Source organism: Leptonotus elevatus, chromosome 18, assembly GCF_054856555.1.
Source record: "Leptonotus elevatus isolate MCC_2025b chromosome 18, RoL_Lele_1.0, whole genome shotgun sequence".
NCBI lineage: Eukaryota > Metazoa > Chordata > Actinopteri > Syngnathiformes > Syngnathidae > Leptonotus > Leptonotus elevatus.
Window position 1 is genome coordinate 17,293,927 of NC_141256.1, and position 22,214 is coordinate 17,316,140.

Below are 22,214 nucleotides of genomic sequence, written 5' to 3' on the forward strand. Positions count from 1 at the left end.
TTAAACAGCAAAAGTAAAAACTATATAAAAACTAACTATAATGAAAAATCCAAACCTTTTAAAACCCTGTTCCAAACCGGATGTTCACTTTGGTTACCAACAGTATTTTGTCCACCAGAGGGCGCCACATGTGAAATTTTCTCCTGCCAGCAGCAAGTCGAGTACGAGTGGGTGTCACGTGACTAGCCTTTCCAAACCGGAAGCAGTAGGAAGCTTCTACAAGCTGATTGGTTGGGTTGAGTCGCTGATGACGTAATCAACAGACCATCGAGACACATTTTCAGACAGAGTGGATTCACTTCATTTCATTGCCGACAGGCGAGCACACCGTTTTTCTTTACAAGACATTGACAACAAACGTGATCAAGCGGCGCGTCCTCGGCGGGTCTTCAACTTGCGACCCTGCACTCCAAATCGACAACATTTCATACTTACATCATTTAAAAGACAGATCAAAAGTTTTAAAAAAGCCAAGGAAGAAGCGAGCTAGAAGATCTCCTCCTCTTCGTCCGCCAAACAGTTCAAATCTGGAATACAAAAACAACAAAACAAACGTCAATCAACGAGTGGCCAAAGTTTGAGAATTTGAGGTTCGAAGTTCAAGCTGACGTTGAACAAGCTGCAGGGCGCTGACACACTCCTCATCTTCGTCCTTTTCCTCCTCCTCTTCATCATCTTCACCCCCGTCCTCGTTCGCCCTCTCCGCCTTGCTGGGGGCGCAGCCGGACTGCACTTCGGGTTCGGGTTCTGGTCCGGCCTCCGGTTCTGCCGTTGTGCCGTCCGTCGTCACGGAAACAACCTGCGAGGTCAAGTTCAATTCTGATTTGTATTGGTTTATTTTTTTCCCATTTGTGGCACGTATCCAAAAATAAGAATGTTAGGATTCGCTTGCACCAAATTCCTAAACTTAACCCAACTCACCTTGAGCGGGCTTTTCTTCTTTGGTGGTCCCAAGAAGAACGGGCCCAGCCTGCAACAAATACGGGACACGCTCGCGTGACCGACGACTCAACAAAAGAATTCTGCCGTTGAACTTGTCAGATTGCAACAGTTGTTCAATAAAACATAAAAAAATCTGGTCATAACGACAAAATCGTGATATATTACATTAGCAGCACGTTGGTTCTGTGCAGTTCTAGCACCCTCTGGTGGTTAGTTTAATAGTGCCGTTTCATTTTAAACAGGAATCATTCCTAGTCATACGGGCAAATATTTTTCAGTATCTCCATCTAAAAACAAAAAACCATGACTTTTGTCAAAATGCGCTTTTTTTTTTTTTTTTGCCAACCTTCCCACAATATTGTGATGATGATGGTATCATAATGTTTGAATCCCTGGTCATGGATGCCAATCATGAGCTCGCGAGTCATGTGACCACGTGCCCCCCATTGTTCGGCACTGCCACATTCACTTTCTGCAAGTACCAGCAAAAATGAAAGCGATACCAAACAGTCCAAATGGAGTTCTAGATTTGTCAGGTCATTTTGTCCCCGCCGCTAGATGGCATTAGTGTTTCATGATGGACACTTTTCTTTTTTTGACGTCACCTCTTCCCCATGATGGTGGTCTTGGCGGCCATGTTGACGATGACGTCGCTGTCCGTCTTCTTGCGCCGCCGTCTTTTCCTGGAAGGTCTGATGGGCGACTCGGGGGCGGTCCTTTCGGGACATTCGCCGGCCTGGCTTCCCGCCTGTCCGCCGTTGAGGTCTTTGAGGACGTCGTAGTTGATCTTGGCGGAGATCTTCTTCTTCTCCAACATCTTCTTGATGGCCTCGCCCGCCGTGGACGCCTGCAGGCTGTCTTTCTTCTTCTTCTTCTTCTTCTTGGGCGTCTTGGGCTGCAAAGAGACGAGCCGTCAACGGCGGGAGCTCGGCGCCGCGGCCGCCGCGGGACACGAACCTCCTTGTAGGTCCCCTGTTCCTTCTCTTTTTGAATTCGTGCTTCTTTTTCTGAAAGGTACAAATCAACCCGTCAATCCATCGCTGGTCGTCTTTTTGTTGACGGCGTGCGTCTGAGGAGAACCTTTCTGCTCTTGCAGGTATTCTTGGTTCTGCTGGATCCACAGTTGAGTCTTCACTTGGACTTCTTTGTCACTCAGGATGTACTGAAGGAGACGGGCAGGAATGGAAACGAACAATGCGACTTTCCGCTTTGACTGCTCGCTCTGCTCAACTCACCTTATCGATCTCCAGCTCATCGATACCGTCCAGATCCAGTTCGCCGCCCTCCGAATTCTCGTCGTCTGTGAAAAACAACGAGAAGAAGCCAAAGGTTCGCGTGAGGTCCACGACAACACCGAGCGGTCGCTCAGCTCACCCGACGCGTCCCGGTCCACGTTGTCCTTGCTGAAGATCTGGAAGCTTTGCTGCAGGTCCAAAGCGGCAGAACTTTTCAGAATTGCGGCAACGGAAGGCGGCTGCCGCAAAGGGGGCGCCGCCTCGGACCCCTTCGGCACCGCCTTCGCTTCTTCGCCGTCCTTCGGGCTCCAGCCTTCCTCTTCTTCTTGCATCACTCGGCACAGGAAGTTCTGCGTCAGGTGACGGGCGGCGCTATGGAGGTCGCGGTCTTCAGGGTCAGAGGTCAAGCCATTCGGGATTTCCTCGTCCTGAAGGTCTACGAAGAGAAGGAAGGTTCTTCTAAATCGGGGTTCGCCAATTCCGGTCCTCAAGATGTTTCCGCCTTCTAGCACACCTGATTCATTTAATCAGCTCATCAGTAGCGCTGTCACTATTTTTATTTTTAATCAACTAATCTTTAGTGTCACGTTTGTTGGTAGGCAGAAACATCTAAAACCTGCAGAACTCCGGACCTCGAGGACCGGAATTGGAAATCCTGAGGCTTCCCCAATCCTGTTCTTCGATGGCCAGAGTCCTGCAGGTTTTAGATGTTTCCGTCCACCAACATACCCTCCAAGACCAGGACTGGGGACGCCTGCTTTACAATGAGAAGGTTTAGTCCAGTTTTTGCATTTTGAGATGGCTGCTCACTCGGGGTGGGAATCTTGGACTTCGATTCGATTCGATTTTTGATTCAAAATGATTTGATTGACAAAGATTTCTGCTTCAATTTACAGATGAGCAAAGAATCGTCATGATCTACTCCAGTCTGACCCGCTAATGCTAATTAGCGCACTACTCGCGGCACTTTTGTCACTCAAAAGATCGACTTTTCATGCAAAACGCTTCAGGAATGTTTCGAGAAGCTCGTTGACACGACTCAGCGGCATCTGCTCTTCCTACGCTGCAAAAAAACGACTTTTTTGTGGCATAACTTGATGGTGACTTTTTCCTTCTACTCTAATGTGGCTGCAGGTTAACACGCGGAACCACACTGCCCCTGAGTGGCCAAATCGTGTACAACATGAACAGCGCTCCCAGTAAAGGCACACACAAACAAGGGCAAGACCGTATCAAATCAATTCAATGAAATCGATTTTGGGACGTTTAAAATGAATTCTGAATGGTACTAAATGAGAATTGATTTTTTTGGGGGGGGGGGGGGGGGGCTCACCCATTTTGTCCACGTAGGCGGCGTAGATTCCTCGGAGTTTGGGTCGACTCTTCTCCAGCTCGCTCTCGATCTGGTCTTGGTAGCAAGTGATCTCTCCTGAGGGATGAGACCAAAACATCAGCGGGACTTCGGGGTCGCGCCCACTTTTGCCGCAGAACTCGGGACCGACCTTCAACCTCGTTCAACTTCTTGGTCAGCTCTCGTTCCAGCTGTGGAGGAAAACCAGAATGAAGGACGTCGTGGGCGGAGCCCAAAACGGATGTCGCGTACCTGCTGCATCTTGGTCTTGTGCTGAGCGGCAATAAAAGAGGGCGGGTCGCATTCCTGCTCCAGATCCACCTTCATGAACTCGTCGATGGTCAGCTGACTGGTGGGCGTGTCCTCGAACTCCACGAGCCTGCGAGACCAGATGAGCCGTCACCAAAAGGATGGACGAGCGTCGCCCGAGCCGGACGTCTCACCTCTTCCTCAGCGTGGCCTGACACACTTTGACCACCCCGATCACGTCCTTCACCGAGCGACGGAACTTGTGCATGCGGGCCGCCACCAGCAGGGCTGGAGGCGAGAGGGGAGGGGAGGGGCGAGCAGTTACGCACTGACAAGAGGGAGGGAGTATCGTTCTCCACAAAACTGGACAAGCTGGTACCGGCGCCGCAGAGTCCGGAGGGCCGTCGGCCCGTGTGCATCCAGTCCCTCTTCATCCTCTGAACCAGACGGAGGGCCGTCATGGACACGTCGTGAGTCTTCAAGCCGAATTCCAACATGTGCGCAAAACGAGGGATCAGCAGACACGGATCTCAACGGAACAACACAAACGGGACAAATAGAACAACAGCAGACCAGAGAACTGGGATGATACAAGAACGTAGTCCAGAAGCTCACGAGACCGGGGCACGCTAATCAGTCATTTGCAAAGTGAGGTCTGAGGACCCCTAGTGGTACGTCAAAGAATTACCCAATCAAATACAAACAAACTTTCTAGTAGGAAAGAAGAAAAATGTCCATTTCAACCAATTACAAAAAGTTGCAAATGTAAAAAACAAAAAAAAGGTCGTTCAAGAAAGAAGCACCAAAACCGAAGCTTAGGAAATTATGCAATCTCACATTAATGTGTATATGTTGTTGTTTTTGAATGATTTATTGAGAACCAATTGCCAACATTCAAAATGATTATCGATTAATCGGTGAATTATTGCACCTCGACATATTTACATATCTCGTTTTTGATGACCACTACATTATTGTATTTTAAATGTTGGTCATGATGACATTTGCGCCCGAGCAGCGAGAAGATGGTTTGTAAATCGGTTCTCACCGATGGCGGGAGCGTTGATGCAGAGTTCCCGCGCCAACAACAAGAACGTCTTCCCCAGGATGTAAACATTCACCTGCACACGTCATGTAAAATTAAAAATCCAATTGAAAAAAGTTTCTTTCTTCTTCTGCTACTTTTTACCTGCAGCAGGTCGCTCAGGTCCAGCAACATGTCTGACGAGCGGTTCAAGAAACATCAGCAGCCAATCACACCGCAACAACACACGCACACGCACGCGCACGCAAGGCATGATGGGATACGTGGCGTCCCCTCGGTGCGGCACACCAGGTAGAGGCAGGCGGCGATGATGTGTTCGGTTTTGCGCCCGCGCGTCAGATGTCGGCTGACCACCATCTTGAAGAAGTTGAAGGCCGTGTCCAGGCAGTGCTGGTTGAGCTGCAGCTGGTTGCCAAGGTGATGGATCTGACGTCTCCCTGACACGCGCACACGCAGGAGAGGTCAACGACCTTTGACTTTTGGAAAAAAAGAAAGAAAGAAAAAAAGCTCACCATTTTGCAGCGCCTGCGCTCGCGACTCTTTCCCGACACTCGTGTGGAAACCAGAACCAAGCAGAGGAGTCTTCGCTGGACCTGAGACACACACACACACACACATATGTTGGGTCCCCATTTCTAGTGGGGACATCTCAATGACATCATGCATTTCCCTTTCCCTAACCTTAACCATCGCAACTGATTGCCTAACCATAAACCTGACTTTAACCCCAATTCAACCCTAAACTCTATAAAAGTTTTAAGTCTTAACCCTCAAAAAGAGGTCTTGAGTTGTGGACCGGCCAAAAGGCACCGGCGGTCCCCACAATGAGTGTAAAAACCCGTCATATTGTCCTCACAAGATGACAGGAGCACGCGCGCACACACACACACTCGCCAGCGCAATCAGCGGCAGGTGTGGCTGCCTGGCTCGTTACCACCTGCTTATTAGCCCACCTGCCGGCCAACGCGTCACTTCGGCTCAACGCGAGTCGAGTTCATTTGCGAGATGAGGACGGCCGCTGTCTTGCTCGGGTGAGTTTGCAACCGTTGTTTGTTGGTTTTGTTTCCATTCCAAACAGGAAGAGTACGAACTGAAGTGACTGCTTTTGTTTCCAGGATCACTTTTCTCGCTTTCCTGTGCTTGGCCAATGGAAGGGTTGAAGGTGAAAGCGCTTTATTGTTTCCGCGGTGCAACAACGAATTTCTTCTTCCTGCTCCCTTTTGAACGTGTAAAGCCGGACTAATGATGACCGCATGAGGCACGAGTGTCCAAACCTGGTCCTGGAGGACTGGACTGCTGCAGGTTTTGGATGTTTGTCTTCTCCAACACACCTGAATCTCATCAGCGAGCCTGATGACGATCCTGTCCATTGGAGCAGGGAAGCATCCAAAACCTGCACGACTCCGGCTCTGGAGGACCCAGTTGGGACACTGCTTAAAGTTATTTTTTTCTTTTTAGTCTTTATTTCTCTGCTACTTGTTAATATGTTCAACAAATGTAGTCCTCCAATAATGGTTTGAAGCCTGAAGTTGTCAGTCTCACGACAGGAAATCTTCTGGTTTATGAAGTCCTATTATTTTTACTAAAATTAATACATCTGCTTTTACTTTGAAAATCAATTTTTTTCTCTTTTTTACAGACCAAATCCGAATATCTTTATTTGAGCTTCGAGTTTTTTTTCGGATTCATTGATTAAAGTGAAAAATAATCCAACATTTACAATGCTAACAAATGTTGCGCTTGCGTCAGGGTTTGTTCAAGGTCGCAGCGTTTCCTAAACATTCTCTAATCAATCTTAAAGGTTTCCTAAAGGGTCTTTATTGTTGCAAGGACATTTTTGAAAAGTTCCTTTACCCATTAAGACGGTTTAGCAAGCGCCGTGACCTTGAATGAACCCTGACATGAAATTAGCATTTGTTAGCATGGCACATGTTTGCTGGTCTTAGTTTTTTGTTGTTGTTGCAGCCCTAACTTTTGACTTTCCTGTCAACCTAGTTGAGTGGGCCTGTCGGGATCGCTACCTGTGGATTCATGTGATCTCCAAAGAGATGGTCCAGTTTGAGGCCATAGGTCAGTTCACACATTGACCCGCTTGCGCCAGCTCCAAGGTTGACCTCGTGACCTTTTTGTCCACGGTGCTGTAGATCCCAATGGCGTGCACCCCATCAGCAATTCGGTGGCCTCGCGCTGTGGCTACACCGTTAGTGCCTTCAAGGAGAGCGGCTACAGCACCTTCAGGGCTTCGTACTACTCCTGCTTCACTGTGATCCAGGTAGCGCCGCACATCGAGATCGGGACTCTCGTACTCGGTGTGCCAGGTTGAGTTTTCGTTTTTGTTTTCAGGATGACCAGGTGTTCACCTTCCAATTTAACGTGATGGTGAGTGACGGCGGTTCAGAGTGGGAGAGCCACCCGGTTTCAGCCGTGTGTTCTGGCCTGAGCTTGGTCTACCGAGAGATCGTGTGCGAGGAAGACTACATGGAGGTAAGAAGGCGCTCTGGTCAAAGCTCGGGTGTGCACCTCACGAGTGTTCGGTTCTTTCTCGTCAGGTGAACGTCCAACGGGAGGCTTCGTGCGCAGTTCAGCCGGGACCAGCCGGACAAGTGGCGCAGGTAACTTCTCTTCATCCAACCTTCAGCTGGAACTGAAACTTTGCCAGACGCGCAAAGCGATGGATGGCTCATGTTTACGACTTTTGTGCTTCAGGCTCTGAAGGCGGCGAGCACGGCTTCTCAGCTGATGTTCCTGCAGGGTGATGGACAACTGACCCCGGTGTCAATGACGGAGGCCGAGAGTAGAGGTTACAGTTTGACCCTGACTGCCGGGAGGGCGGTGCTTCGCGCTCCCTACAAAGCTGCAGATGCACAGCTGATCCAAGTAGGTCGCGGCGCACGTCGCATTGCTCAACAAGAGCAAACGCATCCTCACATTCGCACACCTGACGTGGATTGAGGAGACTCGAATATTTTAAGGATTCCACTTGATTCTGGTTCAATTTCTGGCTCCCTTTCTTGAATCCCCAGGTGGATGGCGTCCCTGTAGTAGTTGTTGGCGTTTTTTTGTTCTACAAGCAGCAGCTGATAGTGACAATGATCGACATGTCCATGGCCTGCACCGTCAGTAAGTTCTCGTCAAAACAGGGCGGGCAGAGTCTGGCTGGTACGTGGAACAGACTATTGTATTCGTCACCTTTTTTTCAGATTCTGCTTCTTATGACGGAGCGCAGCTGGTCTGGGATGTCCCCAGAGTGCTGAGTCCTCTCCTTGACGAGGGAGCAGCGGTCCAAAGTCTGAAGCACCGTCTGGAGGTGGCAGGCGTGATGCTGGATGAGCAGAGCGCTGCTGCTAAGGGTTTCAATTTGGTCCGACAAGAGAACCTGGTCCAAATCTTGGTACCCTTTGGGGCAGAGGGCGGCTACAGAAAGGTAAAATCAGTGCAATCAAAGTTTCAGACGAGGACCAGTTGCCATTTGTCGAAGACTTGTGACGTCGATATTTTCTTCCAGAGTTCGGTGGTGAACAAGGTGTACAAGGAGACGTTTGTGATTTCTCTGCTGTATGAGCACCGGTTCTCAGTGACGTATCAAGATGGTAGCAGTGTTGAAACCAAACTTCGAATTGTCAGGGTGCTCCAAACTCCACTGATCTGTCGGCCACCCTTCAGCATTGACCGTACGTCTGCCAAGTTAAAGTCCAGTCATGCTTGTACAATTTGTTGCAAAGTCATAGGTCCCAAACTCTGGTCCTCGAGGGGCACAGTCCTGCATGTTTCAGGATCCACACCCCAGATTCAAAAGATTATCAGTTTCCTGCGGAGCATGCTGATCATTTGAATTGGGTGTGTGGGAGGAGGGGAACCTAAAACGTGCAGGACTGTGACCCTCGAGGACCAGAGTTTGGGACCTATGACGTAAGCGAAATGGTTTTTCATGAGCACATTACTGGACCAGCTGAACTGTGGTTCTAATATGTTGATTCCTTTGATAAGCGCCAAGTCGTACATTTCTTCCCGTAGAGACCAACAGTGATGAGGAGGTATTCAGCATCTACCTGGGAAACATTCCAAGTGATGTTGTTTTGAAAGAAGTCAAAGTTAATAAGAAGGAACTCCTAGAGGCAACAGGAAGTGGACTAGTCGTCACACCTGTCGTCCACCTGAACGGCAGCCGAGCTTACAAACTCCGGCTTCCGTTTTCGGATGCCATAGTCCAAAGGACGGTAAGGATTCTGGCACTTTGAGTTTTTGCACAGAGATCACATATGGAAGCGCCTGAAAATTGTCTTCCAACAGTACATGGGTGCAGGTGTGGTCCAGTACTCCATTGATGTCAACTTCACTTTGACCAGCATGCCCCAGACAGACTCCTACTATCATAACACCTTGATCACGGCTCAAGTCTTCAGTGCTTGTAAGACCATGTCGACAGTACCGAGTCACGTTCCTGAAAATGTATCCCCATTTATTTATTTTTATACCGCAATCTTCTCAAGATCCACCAAAGATCACGGCTCAGTGTTTAGACAGAGGAATCCTCTTCAGTGTCGTCATGCCCCCCGGAGCAGAGTCACTTTGGGAGGTGGGCGTTGACAGTCAACCGCTGACAACACAATTGGCGGATCAGAGAGGGTACAAACTTCTCAACAACAGTCAGGAAATCAGCTTGGAGGTTACCGTGTTTTCCATCGGATACTCATATGAAGTAAGTGACTGTGGTAGTCCAGGACCAACTAACGCCCAAATGCAGTGAGTGAAATGTCTCTTAACCTTCTGGGGGTTTTTTTGTGACTTGTTTCAGGACATTAACCTGTCAAACTTTTATGGCACATTCAAGCTACTTCTTCGAGATGCCAGAACTCTGGAGGTTCAGACCTCCACATCAAAACATTGTCTCTTCAAAACTGAAGACCTGATAGGTAAGGTAACAACAAAGGTTTGCTTGACTTGACAGTCAAGGATGTGCTAAATGTAAATTGATGTTGTGGTGGTCAGTCTGTTCCGCGGATGGAACCATAACGGTGGTGACAACACCTACGACAACCTGGCCCAAAGTACAGCCGGAAAGAACCAGTCTACTGGACCCCTCTTGTCGACCCAAACAGACCGACGCCACTCGGGTCCTTTTCGAATTTAAGCTGGACTCCTGTGGGACCAGGACCACGGTATAACTCAAGAACTTCTTAATGGCATAAGAGTACCCTGCTATCAACCAAAGTCCGCTGGGATGCAAAAGTTTGTATTGCTCTACAGGTTGGAGACTACATGGTTTACGAGAACGAGATCCTTCATGACAGGCAGCTAATTGCAGATGGACCAAATTTCATCTCCAGAGATTCTCAGTTCAAGTAAAGCAAGACACAAGTACTATAGTCCCTTCAAAGATCTGGGATTAAAATATTTTTGTTTGGGGTTTTTTCCCCCTCCAAAGGTTAACTGTTAGGTGCTTCTACCCACTGAGCGGAATCAACAGACTGACGGCGGATCGGGTCTCCAGAGCAGAAATTCCTGGATTTGGTTCAATCGACGTTTTCGGAAGCCTCACAGGTCAGCATTTTGTGCGTGTGTACACTTATGAAAATTAAATTCAATTGTCTTCTAATTTTCTTTCTTTTTTCCTCTCTCCACAGATCCAAAGAATCTGCCCCCTGACTGCTTAACATTTTTTTCTAGAAATGAAATGATCCCATCAGAAACTGAACAAACCCAGGGAACGGGAAAAGTTGGGTCCTTGGCCACGCCAGGACCGAGCCATTCTGTTTCAGTACCAGGACACACGAACAAGATGGTTGACTCCCAAAACCAGCAAACTGCTACAAAGCGGGTTGAGTACATTCCAACTCCTCCTACTCAGACCACAGTCTCAGCTCAAGGCCAACTCGAGGATGGATTTCGTCTGAAATATGACGACTCGACGTATTACAGCCGTTTTCAGCCATCGCAGCATATGTACGGCTTGAGTGTCGCGAAAAAGGTGTACGGCGACTCAGTTTCCAATTTGAATGTGAAACGTGTGGAAGACTCTGGTCCAATACGGAACTGGTCTCCTGTAAGCCAATCAGAGTTTATTAAGCCAAACGAGCCCCAGTGGACCTTAAAGGAACCCAGTGTGTCGCAACAGGGTTCATTTCACACAGAGATAAACCAACACAGGAGACCTGGCAATACTCCTCATGTTCATTCTTCTAAAAGGTTTCCAGTCTCCCAAATCTCTGCAGAATCCATCCAACCCCCAAACAAACCATTGGCCCATGACCAGTTTGTCCAAAATATCCGAATTAAACCACACAGAAGACTAACTTTTCAAAATCCCAACCAGAGAATTTATTCACAAAGCTCCGGCCGAACTGTTGTCAGCAATGCAAAGCACCAGACGCAAGATCCAGAAGGTACAAAACTGTTCGAACAACCAGCAAACTGGCAACGCTTGTCTGAGACCCGCAACAGTCCGGGGAGGAAGTCTCCCAACTTGAACGGCATTCAAGTAGCAGGTATGAACTCAAATTTATCAGAAGACTGAAAAAGTTTCAACTGGTGGACAATCCCAGTCCTCTAGGGACAGTTCTGAAGGTTTTAAGAGTTCCCATCCTTGAACACAACTGATTCATCTGATCAGAAGCCAGATAATGGTCCCAATTGTTAATCAGGTGTGTTGGAGGCAAACTTCTTAAAACCTACAGGACTTCAGCCCTTGAGGACCAGGATTGTACACTCCTGACATAGACAGGGATTTTTAGGAAACTGTTGTGATTGAGGATTAAAGAACCAATCGTTCCCTACTCCCCAATGATTAAAAATTCTTCAAACGTTGATCATGAACTGTTCCTTCTCCCACCAGGTCCATCTCAAAGTAAGAATGAACCTGCTCACGGAGGATTCTTGCCACCAGCACCCAGATGGTCTGACAGGATGTCTTCCCCGAGTGGTCCAGAATTCAGCGACCAAGAATTACCCACTCGCTACATGGACGCCACGGAAGGGAACATCGGGTCCGCTGGTTCTGGTGCGAAAGGTGTCGACTCGAGGACCTCCAACCAAAGGGACTGTCGTGGACTGGCGGCTCAGCACGGAGAAAGTATTCACCAGGGAATCGTACGAGCCATGGAAGGATTTGAACGTGCGGCTGCTGAAAACGCCAGGCTGTCTTCGAAAATGCAACCTTAAGATGACATCCGCAAATTGTGTTGTTTCTCAAGCAACCTTGTCCAGTTTCAATAAAAAACAAACAAAGTTGTGCTTAAATTCAAGTTTCTGTCTTTTGCTTGTGCTGATTCAGGACAAAACTTACCATTATGCAGGTTGAAGACCTTGCGCTATTAGATTTTCGAAGGCAGGCAACAAAGTGTGAAATGTCGCGTTGAAACTGAATTTCGGCCTGTATGAGTTTATTGGTGGATATTTTGAACTGAAGTTTGTCACCCAATTGGAGAAGGCTTCCATTTAACGACACTCAATATTTAAACAAACTCCTATTAAAAAAAATGTATTTATTTTTTTCCCCCTAGAACCAATTTCTGATTTTCAAAGTTTTTGAGGTTTGTGCATTTTACTCCATTTAAAGTGGCTGTTCCAAACTAATGCAACTTCTTCCACCGACTTTCTGTACTTTATTGGAAATGTTGAAATGACTGATTGCAAACCTTATCGTGTTTGGGCGCGTTCACAATCAGTCGCTCATTCCTTACTCTACCAGCAGTACAAAGGATTTTTTTTTTTTTTGTGGACGTTGAGCAAACTAGGTTCCACAAATTGAATTTGCCAATTGATGCAGATTCAGCATTGTGGAGAAACTCGTCATGTCTTTGTCTACTTAAAGTGTTTTTGGTGAACTTAAGTCTGTAGTTGCAGCATAATATTCGTGTGTTGGCCTTTAACATGAAACGTTGTTTAAGCAAGGTGTGATTTTTGCTCACCATCAGTCGAGACGAACTGTCCCACAGCGGAGGACACGCCTCCACTGCCTTCCACAAACTGGACCTCGGAGACGATGATGTTGTCCTCCAGAACCGAACCGCAGCCCGTGCACACGGCGCTGCCCCGAGCCTGGTCCACATCGATGTCCGCCCCCCCGCAGGTCCTGCACAGCCTGGAGCTCATTGTGCTAAGGTGAGGTCAAAGGTCACAAAGGTGGGAGCGGGTGAGCATCAGGACGACGGAACATGACGGAAATGAAGATGCCAGTCTTATTTCAAGAGAGAAAAACAATCAAGTTACTGTGAATTGCTATTTCTGGTATTTAAAAAAATATTCTCTAATTCTAAATTTTCTAAAACTGAATTACAACGGTTGGTATTTAAATGGAATCTGTAACAATGTAAATGTTGCTACATGTTAAACTTGCTTTTTTTCCTTTTTTTAAACATTGTCATTATCCTTGCACTGTATGTTTCGGTTTTTATTTCATACTTATGAGTATTTTAGATGTTTTGCACCACAATTTGTTTTATTATTTATTGTCTGGACTACAGATCGATAAATCTGGTGCAAGCATATTTCCATGTCTTTTGATATTGTGCAAGCGGTCAAAACACAAGTTTACTCCAGAATAAATGCAAAAAACCCGCATTACAGAAAACTGCTACACATCATTTGCAATTGGGCTCGAACCTCACTCCTCCGACATCTTAAACCGGATCATAACCACTGTACTAAATCAGCGGTCCCTAGACTAGATAAATACACGGTATTACTTTACTCGCCGGATACAAAGCCGTACAATAAACAAAACAAAGGTAAACGGTTTATGTTCATTCCATGTGGTCGAATTCAAACAAAGACATCTTATTGACTCACTACTAATGTCGAACTGCAACAACAAGAGTGCAAATTGGCGCTGATACACATCAGCGATCCCTTCGAGATTCCGTCGTCATTTTCGCTCAACGCGTTCAAGTCTTCATTTGAACTCCTGACTTTTCTTTTTAATTTAATGATTTCACATTTTATTTACTTGTGAAAAAGAAAAGCGATCAACGTTTGGCCTTTTTTTCCGCCTTCCTGATTCGCGAATTGATGACGTCATATCTTCCTGGTTGTGTTTATTGACGATAGTAATGAGGGATTGAAACAGTTGCTTAAACTCGTCGCTTTTAAATTAAATCATCATTCTCTTCATCTAACAACTAACCGAATATATCCATGCAGGACTGCTGACAAGAAAACGCGTCTTTTTATTTTATTTTAAATCGGGTCTGTTTGATACGACAGCCCTCACCCATTTCCCACAAGCTCAAATGGAACATTCCAAATGGCGCAAGATGATGACGTAGTATCGCGCGGGTGAATTTTTTGCAGAGAAAATAAACTTTGGGAGTCGCAAACCATGGCAAACTTGTAAAGAATGACATTATGTCCTTGTGGCGGCAGCTGGATCTTCACCCGAGGATCATCAGCGCCATCGACAAAGGTGAACACATTTTTATATTTCACCACATTGAAATAAATGATCATCACACATGGGGCGATTGTAGGGTCAGAGGTCGAATGTTCAGTTTCCGAGATTGATTGAGTTACACAAGCACATCAGCTTGGTCTAGAATATGTACTAGTGAGGGCTGAAATCTGGGAATTTGGACAATTTTAAGTCTACCAACTGATTAATCGATTTTCAAATAGTTATGGATGAATCGTTCGACCTCTACAACCAACCCAGCCCTTCTTGTAACTTGTGACGTTTACTGTGCGCTTAACGTGATGCTGCTTCTCCTCCAGCTGGCATCCGATCCGTCAGCCACGTGCTGTGCATGTCGGGTCCAGACCTGCAGAGGCTCACCTCCTTGTCAGCCACCGACGTCCGGCGGCTCCTGACGGCCGCCGCTCTGCTCTGCAGGCCTTTCCGCCCGCTAGCAGGTGACCTCCGGCCTCTTCCGGAAAGGCCACCACTTGCGGGACGCTAACTGAGTCACATCGTGTGTGCGCAGTTCTGGCCGCGGACGAGTCCGGGCTCACGCTGAGCCTGGGCTGCCCCGTGTTGGACGGGCTACTGAGAGGCGGCCTTCCTGTCGGGGCCGTCACTGAGCTGTCCGGAGAGAGCGGCGTGGGGAAGACTCAGCTGGCTCTGCAGCTTTGTCTGTCAGCGCAGTACCCCGTCTGTCATGGCGGGCTGGACTCAGGTCGGTTCTCCTGAAACTTGCCATCTTTTAGTCTTCACAAGTGACTCAATAATCAGGGGACAAATCCTGACTAGCAGCAAATTTCACGTCATTGACGTGGTGGTCAGTGCACCATCTAGTGGACTAGTTAGCAACAACAGTTGCTTAGATGAAAAAAACGACAATGAATGTGTTCTTTATTTTGGTGTAGGAGCTGTGTTTGTGTGCACGGAAGACGTTTTTCCCAGCAAACGTCTGCAGCAGCTGATCCGTGAACAATCGCGTCTTCGCGCCGATGTGCCTCCGCACGTCGCCAGCGACCTCCGCTTCGGTGACCGGATTTACGTCGAGCACGCCGCTGATCTGGTGGGTGCCCCGACTGCGTATGGGCAGTGTCATAACGACAATATCGCAGTTAAGATTGCCATATCATCATCGTCTGTTGGTTTCCATTTGAGCAGTTTCAGCACCCTCTGGTGGTAAGGTTCTTAGTGCAGTTAAATTTGAATTAGGCATGTTTTGCCCACGTATGTTTAAGACCCAGGCTAATCGGCAAATGAGGGGGGAACGTAACGTTTGAGAGAGGAAGACAACAATTTGACTTATCATCAACTAACTATAAACTATTTATTTATTTTCTTATTAATATTTGCATTTTCTACCACTGCTTCAATATGCTGTTATTACTCATTTGATCTGTATTGGAATGTTTTTGTTTTTCTGTGGTCAGACGTCCCTGCAGTCGTGCCTGAGGCGCCGCGTCCGACTCCTGCTGGCTCGCCGTCTCGTCCGCTTCGTGGCCATCGACTCGGTGGCGTCGCTCTTCAGGTCGGAGTTCGGGCTCGCCGATTGGCTGGAGAGAACCAAGCAGCTGCTGTCGCTCTCGTCCACGCTGCACCACCTTTGCCAGCAGTTTAATTCCGCTGTGCTCTGCGTCAACCAGGTAACTCGCGCACGCAAACACTCGTAATTGACATTAACCAAAAACGTGTGTGTGTGTTGTAGGTGACCGACATCTTCAGCGGCGCTCAAGAATATACGGGGTAACGTCACATTTTGTAGCATACAAGCTAGCTATGAGCCGATATGGATGTCTTCTGATATTTGACAGAAACAATTCTGATAACTGATTACGTGGCTGAAAATGATCAAATAACTTTTTTTTGCCCCTTAACATGCACTTACAAAATATTTGACTGTTTTACAGTACTTTGTCCTTCAGTTTTATTGATGTGAATTTAAGAACATGAGGGATATGCTGTATGCCCTCTAGTGGACAAACAGTGCAAGGACAGCATTCGGCAGAAGATTTGACAGCAATTACTCCTTCATGAGAAATTAAGAATATCAGCAAAAATCTGGCCAATTCAGATTATTTAAAAAAGGGTTCAAATGGGCTAACCAATGAATCGCTTGGCTCCTACTAGCTAGCATGAAGCTAGCTAACATCTGACGCCGATTCGCTTGTGTCCACCAGTCCTTCGTCCTCGAGTGTGTGTCCGGCGCTGGGCTTGGCCTGGGCCAATCAGGTGATGGTTCGAATGATGATGCGGCGCCTTGGGGGGACAGTGACCAGGGGCGAGCAGGACAGCGCCCTCCGCAGGTTAGAGGTGGTTTTCGCGCCTCACCTCGCCCGAGCGGGACGAGACGCCGCAGTGTGGAGGGAGGGCGTCCGAGGACTGGAGGGCGCCGACGTGTCGCTCAGCTGACGGTGTGTTGTCATGTCATATCAAACACACCAACAACTTTATATTTGATATATCATGAATGCTCAAAACAAACAGTTGAGCTGGACTTTTACAGTTAGACTTTTTGACTTTGACACTTATTCTCAATATCACATCACAACTTCAGTGTTAAAAAACATCAAATGTACTTTGATGAATATTGCATTTGTGGAATAAGTATTAAACATGTTCATTAATTAAAAACGTACATTCACTTGGGCTCACAATTTGTAAATTACCACGTTTCCGATTGTAGTTATGAAGCATATTTTTTTTTAGTAAATAAGACAAGAATTGGTGTCACATTCTCCCAAAGTTAACTTTAGAAATAGCGGCGCCAGATGCGATGTTTTAAATGTTTCAATTTTGCAGATTAATGTAAACAATATCTGGTATACAGAAACTTTGACATCTTGGGTTTTGTTAGCCATTATAAGGTGACCGCATTGATTATGTTACATGTATGAATATCAATATCAATTACAAGATATGTACAGTTACAGTATATATAGGTGTCAGCCTGGCCAGCTCGCATTTTCGCACTTCGTTTAGCCACCTTGTGTAGATATTCTTTTATTTGGAAAGGTACACCGGAAAAGACGCGGCTATTTCCGGTGGACGCTCTTTGGCGATGATACGCAGTTTTTAACGGACGAACAAACACCCTGAAGATCCGCTATCGGCGTTGGCTGTTTATTTGGACAAGACGAAGGAGAAGAAGAACCCGCTCCAAGGTGTGTAGCTCGTTTCTTTGTTGACTTCCGGCAGCCGAAGGATGTTTTGATCCGTCGGCACTTCGATGGTGTCATCCATCATCCGTTCGCTTCCATTACGCAAGAGCCAGGCCGATGTGATTTTACTTTTGTTTGCATATCATTTTGTAAGCATTTAAATGGGTCTACCTGATCTTTGTGTTCATCTATGTTCAATAACCGTTCTAAAAAAAAAAAATACACAAGAGCCAGGATGTAAATAGGAATTAAGCATAGTGACGTCACCGATTGTAAACTAACGGTGATCGAACGTACATCGAAGCGTTCATAAATCTTTTTTTTTTTAAACGTTCATTGCTGCAGCGCATAATAGCGGCGTAATTTTTGCCTCCTAGCGGCTGAGAGCTCTCAACGTAAGCGTAAAGGAATAAAATAAAAAAGATGAACGTTGCTTAATAAAACATCACGAGGGCATCACGAGATTTGTACACATTTTGCTAACGATCAATTGCAGTTTTCGGCCATTAAGTGACGTCAAGCTTTACTATGTGAAGCGTTTTAGAACATAAGAGTCGTTCCACAATTCCGGCAGCAACATTTTTGGAAGAACAGACCAAATAGTAGAACTTTGCAAGACAGTTGTCCCCCTGCCTTACAAATGTGGACATCAAAATACTTCTAATTCCTAATAAAGCAATATTTTTTTTCAACTGAAGCTGTTGGCTCATTTTGCACCCACAGTGGCCCAAATTAGCTTGAACACTTAACTGGAAAATTACAGTCAATGAGTTCAGAATTTTGATTGGCCCCTTTTTTAAAAATTTTTTTTATTGCTATTTGGTTTGCATAAAATGTCTATTAAAAAAAAAAAACACTCAACAAATGTGTTTTTTATTTATTTGTTTGGTAGCACAATGTCGTCCATCCCTCTGACCGTGTTGGTGGTCCTCGGCCTGGCGGTTCCGCTCAGCTGTCAGCCCGCCGCCGACCCGATCGGCAGGAGCTCGGACTTTTCAGTGCGTTTGTATCGAGCGCTTGCGAGCCGCACCGATGATAACGTCTTGGTATCCACTGTGTCGGTTTGGCGCGGCCTGGCGGCGTTGCTTGGCGCCACCGGTGGCACGACGCGAGAACAGCTGCAGACGGCCCTCGGACTCGCCGGACTGGACCCTCAGAACATCTCGGGTGTGTTGACACGAACAACCGCGCGTGTCTTTTGAGTTCTGAGCAAAAGGACACAGAAGCAATTGAGCTTCCTGTCCTCAGATGTGGCGCCGACGAGCAACCTGAAGCAGGGCGTGGCCGTGTTTGGCGACGCCAACGCTGAGCCGTCCGCGGCGTTCGCCGAGCTTCTCCAGCGCGACTACGGCGGCAGTGTGAAGACGGTGGCCATGGGCGCGGCGCGGGACGCGGTCAACGCGTGGGTCCGCGTGCAAACCGGAGATCAGGTCCAGGATACTGTGGCCGATGTGGACCCGCAGACAAAGTTGCTCCTCGCCACTGTTGCCTCCTACCAAGGTGACTTTTTTTCATTGTCATTGTTTTTTAAAGTAAAAGTAGATGTTGGAAAATGTCTTATTTTGATTTATTATCAAAATAGTTGTCAATTTACTATAACAATAGTTGTTAATTTGATATTTAATGAGTTGTTGATCTAAATAGTTCTCCATTTATTATCAGAATCGATGTCAATTAATTTATTATCAAAATAGGTGCTAATTAATTTGATAATCAATTAATTGTTAATTTATGTAAATATTTGTCACTTTATCAAAATAGTTGTTGGTTAATTTGATAATTAGTTGTCTATTATGTTCTCAAAATGTCAATTTACGATTAAAAATAGTGGTTTGATTATGTCACTTTATTGTCAAAGTAGATCATCAATTACAGTAGTTGATTAATTTATAACAATGTTGATTGTATTATCAAAATAATAGTTGTTCATTGATTTATAATCAAAATAGTTGCCAATGAATTTAACGCTTAATTAGCTGTTGACTAATCAATTATAAAAGCAGTTGTTGATTTGAATTGATAATGAATGAATTCATAAGATGTAAAAAGCATAAATAGATTCTTGGGTAAATGACGCGGCGGCGGCGGCGGCGGCGGCGGCGTTCTCCGCAGGCCGCTTCAGTCAAGCGTTCAACGCCAGCGCGACTCAGGACGAGCGCTTCTACGTGGACAAGTACCGGGTGGTGACGGTCCCCATGATGTTCCGGGCCGACAAGTACTTCCTGGCCTACGACCGCTCGCTCAAATCGGGCGTGCTCAAGCTGCCCATGACGGACGGGGCGGCCATGTTGCTGGTGCTGCCCGACGAAGACGCGGATATCGGCACGCTGGAGGAGGAAGTGACCTCGGAAAAGATCCGGGCCTGGATCAGGCAGCTCAAGAAGACGTGAGTTCCGCAGGTTGGACCCAACCCCGATTGAGCTCAAGCCACTCGTGGGCAAATTGTTGATGTTTGCGGAACAGGAAGCTGGAGGTGCAGCTGCCGCGCTTCTTCTTGGATCGTTCCTACTCGCTGAGGGACGTCCTGCGGACTCTGGGCGTGGTCCAGATCTTCCAGGATGACGCCGACCTAAGCAACATGGGCGTCCCTCAAGGCACCAAAGTGTCACAGGTCAAGTGCTCAATAGTTAACTCCAAATTTTATATCTATTCTAAATGTAGAATAAAATGTTCAATGAAATATTTTCTTGGGGGGCGGGGCTTTTAGTCATTGATGCAGTCATTTCATAATAATTCATATAATTGAGTTCAAATTAAACGGATAACTGCAAAAACGAGTGTGATATAGATTTTGTGTTGATGTCATTTTTCTGCCACGAGATGGCATAATTGCATTTGTAAGACATTGGTGACAGCTCAGTGCATTTTTCTTTTCATATTAAAGACATACTTGACTCGTCAAGACATTTTCAGCAGTAAAAAGTTCATATTTTCTCCAAAATGAATTTGATGACTTCATTATTTTTCTTGTACAATTAATAACTTTTAAAACAAATGTTTCCACTTTTTGCCAACTGAAGATGACGTCGCCCGTGCTGAGGAAGGAGGTAACGACCAATCATGGCTCACCTGTTTTCTGGGTTTGGTTGGTCAGCAAACTGATCCACGATTGGTTGTTACCTACTTCCTCGGCACGGGTGACGTCATCTTCAGTTGACAAAAAGCGGAAAAATTTGTATTTTAAGCATGAAAAATATGAAGTTACCAAATTCATTCTGGACAAAAATGGCTCAATGAGTCAAGTATCGCTTTAAGAGCTGTCTAAACTTTACCGTGAAGTAAATCCTGCACATTTTAAAAATGGTAGAATGCAACTTGCCCCGCCTCCACAAATATTTGCATTACGATTTATTACTGCAAAATGTTGACGTGTCTTCTGCGTCGCGACTGGAATTCGACACCCCGAAACCCAAACGTGCCACCATCCTAAGATGGCCGCCGTCCGTCCACAGGTTGTTCACAAAGCCGTCGCCGCGATGGACGAGAGCAGCCAAGGAGACGCCTCGGGAGGCGGAGCCAGCGTCTTCGCCAGCCCTCCTCCCCGACTGACCGTCAACCGACCGTTCCTCTTCGTGGTCTACCATCAGACCAGCGGCGCCCCCTTCCTGATGGGACGGCTGCGCGATCCCACCAAGAAATAAGCCCGCGTGGGACTCGCCGTCATCAGCAAAGGTTGAACCGAGGCAACTGGACTCCAAACGTAGCGTCGCGACGTCTTTCTTTCCAAACTCCCTCAAAGTGACGCGAAACCCTCCCACAAGCGCTCGGAACGACGTAGGCGGGCGCTTTCTTGGGGTCCGTAGTCAGCAGTTGATTCGGTCCGAGGAAGACGTCCAAATTGTGGAAAGACGGGACGGCGAGTAAACTTGGCAGGCCTGTAAATTCCTCCCGATCAAATCCATTTTCCATTTTGAGGCAATTGAGGCATTTTGAGGGCGCAATTTCGGCCCTTCCAAGCTTATTGGCGGAGATTTGGAACTGAAAAGTGTGAGCCAATTGGAGAAGGGCTTCCCCACGTCAGCAGACCAAAGCGTCGAGTCCGGTCCGTGAGCCGGGAAACAATCCGCTTTCAAAAGAGACGCTTTCGGGCTTGAAGCTGAAACGTCTTCAGTTGCCTCCGTTCAATCTTTGCGGCTCGCCGAGAAAAACGGCTCGTCGTCGCTCAGCTCCGTTATTTATCCGGCGTACGGGGGGGGGGGGGGGGGGGGGCGGAGCCATTTGCGTGCTCTCTGCATGCTTCGCTATCGTAACCACTTTATTAGGAATGTCTGCGACACTGCACACGAGCCTTTTTTTGCGAGATTCCAGATGATGTTGTCTTGAAAAAAGTCTTATTGTGCTGGACTTTGTTAGAGTAGATAATATTAGTATTCTACTCTTTGCGTGTTCAATTAACTGAATGGTGAGATTCTGGTGAAGAAGTCCCTTTGCAAAGGTATCATTAAAACAGAAGCTTCTGATGACAAAAACTGACGACACTCAAACCGTGTTCTGTTCAGATTGTGTGTCCTCTCTACTCCGGCACATCATTATTTATTGAAAAGTGGGTGAATACGAAAAGTCTCCTCCCATCAGCCCACAGTACATTTGTTTACAACTCAGTGAATACAAGAAAATCCCCCCTTCTGTTCCCATAGGTATAAATCAGATTAGAGAAAAACAATAATAAATCAGCCTGTCTCTTCCGACCGAGACCGGTACCAGGCTACATACACTCCCTTCTTTTCTCAGGAGAGTGAGACAGATAAGAATACAATAGACAATCCCATTCATTGAGCTACACAGCTATAACTAAATCCAAAATGGCTAAAATATAAATTGAAACTGAAAAACAATGTTAATAACTCAT

The 22,214-nt window shown here is 46.7% G+C and overlaps 4 protein-coding genes across 5 annotated transcripts; 3 read left to right on the forward strand and 1 right to left on the reverse strand.

Annotated features, from left to right (window-relative positions):
- Positions 1–277: 277 nt before the first annotated feature.
- brf1b (BRF1 general transcription factor IIIB subunit b) lies at positions 278–13,819 on the reverse strand. Of its 2 annotated transcripts, none has more exons than XM_086060445.1 (19): positions 13,610–13,819; positions 12,730–12,917; positions 5,335–5,415; positions 5,086–5,259; positions 4,967–4,998; positions 4,826–4,898; positions 4,157–4,306; positions 3,972–4,065; positions 3,781–3,907; positions 3,680–3,719; positions 3,511–3,606; positions 2,317–2,613; positions 2,178–2,242; positions 2,023–2,104; positions 1,900–1,949; positions 1,548–1,837; positions 922–970; positions 610–799; positions 278–527 (listed from the first exon to the last, which is right to left on the reverse strand). In XM_086060445.1, the coding sequence occupies exons 2-19, from the start codon at positions 12,911–12,913 to the stop codon at positions 487–489; spliced, it is 2,115 nt and encodes a 704-aa protein (XP_085916571.1). In that variant the 5' UTR covers positions 12,914–12,917; positions 13,610–13,819; the 3' UTR covers positions 278–486. The 2 variants fall into 2 exon arrangements, with proteins under 2 accessions (XP_085916571.1, XP_085916572.1); XM_086060446.1 differs by having other exon boundaries at positions 12,730–12,998.
- On the forward strand, positions 5,719–11,980 carry LOC147158988 (uncharacterized). Its single transcript, XM_086061711.1, has 19 exons — positions 5,719–5,853; positions 5,938–5,984; positions 6,818–6,892; positions 6,967–7,094; positions 7,166–7,306; positions 7,372–7,434; positions 7,529–7,699; positions 7,846–7,942; positions 8,023–8,246; positions 8,328–8,493; positions 8,837–9,039; positions 9,113–9,230; positions 9,313–9,521; positions 9,618–9,735; positions 9,812–9,981; positions 10,070–10,164; positions 10,248–10,363; positions 10,447–11,307; positions 11,655–11,980. Exons 1-19 carry the CDS (start codon positions 5,828–5,830, stop codon positions 11,978–11,980), a joined length of 3,354 nt encoding a protein of 1,117 aa, XP_085917837.1. The 5' UTR covers positions 5,719–5,827.
- A 255-nt stretch (positions 13,820–14,074) lies between the features above and the next one.
- On the forward strand, positions 14,075–16,848 carry xrcc3 (X-ray repair complementing 3). The gene is made up of 7 exons (XM_086061327.1): positions 14,075–14,222; positions 14,528–14,665; positions 14,737–14,928; positions 15,119–15,273; positions 15,638–15,850; positions 15,913–15,950; positions 16,385–16,848. The coding sequence occupies exons 1-7, from the start codon at positions 14,165–14,167 to the stop codon at positions 16,614–16,616; spliced, it is 1,026 nt and encodes a 341-aa protein (XP_085917453.1). The 5' UTR covers positions 14,075–14,164; the 3' UTR covers positions 16,617–16,848.
- Positions 16,849–17,216: 368 nt separating this feature from the next.
- Positions 17,217–21,560, forward strand: LOC147158990 (protein Z-dependent protease inhibitor-like). The gene is made up of 6 exons (XM_086061623.1): positions 17,217–17,368; positions 18,258–18,532; positions 18,614–18,865; positions 19,478–19,751; positions 19,829–19,976; positions 20,818–21,560. The coding sequence occupies exons 2-6, from the start codon at positions 18,262–18,264 to the stop codon at positions 21,004–21,006; spliced, it is 1,134 nt and encodes a 377-aa protein (XP_085917749.1). The 5' UTR covers positions 17,217–17,368; positions 18,258–18,261; the 3' UTR covers positions 21,007–21,560.
- Positions 21,561–22,214: the final 654 nt, after the last annotated feature.

Bases quoted from the DNA above. Each gene is read 5' to 3' on its own strand.
- LOC147158988 (XM_086061711.1), top strand. From the start codon at position 5,828: ATGAGGACGGCCGCTGTCTTGCTCGG. The intron at 8,494-8,836 runs GTACGTCTGCCA...TTCTTCCCGTAG, and splicing joins GCCACCCTTCAGCATTGACC to AGACCAACAGTGATGAGGAG. The intron at 11,308-11,654 runs GTATGAACTCAA...TTCTCCCACCAG, and splicing joins GAACGGCATTCAAGTAGCAG to GTCCATCTCAAAGTAAGAAT.
- brf1b (XM_086060445.1), bottom strand. From the start codon at position 12,913: ATGAGCTCCAGGCTGTGCAGGACCTGCGGGGGGGCGGACATCGATGTG. The intron at 3,720-3,780 runs GTACGCGACATC...TTTCCTCCACAG, and splicing joins ACAAGACCAAGATGCAGCAG to CTGGAACGAGAGCTGACCAA. The intron at 528-609 runs GTCAGCTTGAAC...TTTGTATTCCAG, and splicing joins CGCCCTGCAGCTTGTTCAAC to ATTTGAACTGTTTGGCGGAC.
- xrcc3 (XM_086061327.1), top strand. From the start codon at position 14,165: ATGTCCTTGTGGCGGCAGCTGGATCTTCACCCGAGGATCATCAGCGCC. The intron at 14,666-14,736 runs GTGACCTCCGGC...GTGTGTGCGCAG, and splicing joins GCCTTTCCGCCCGCTAGCAG to TTCTGGCCGCGGACGAGTCC. The intron at 15,951-16,384 runs GTAACGTCACAT...TGTGTCCACCAG, and splicing joins GGCGCTCAAGAATATACGGG to TCCTTCGTCCTCGAGTGTGT.
- LOC147158990 (XM_086061623.1), top strand. From the start codon at position 18,262: ATGTCGTCCATCCCTCTGACCGTGTTGGTGGTCCTCGGCCTGGCGGTT. The intron at 18,866-19,477 runs GTGACTTTTTTT...CGTTCTCCGCAG, and splicing joins CACTGTTGCCTCCTACCAAG to GCCGCTTCAGTCAAGCGTTC. The intron at 19,977-20,817 runs GTCAAGTGCTCA...GTCCGTCCACAG, and splicing joins AAGGCACCAAAGTGTCACAG to GTTGTTCACAAAGCCGTCGC.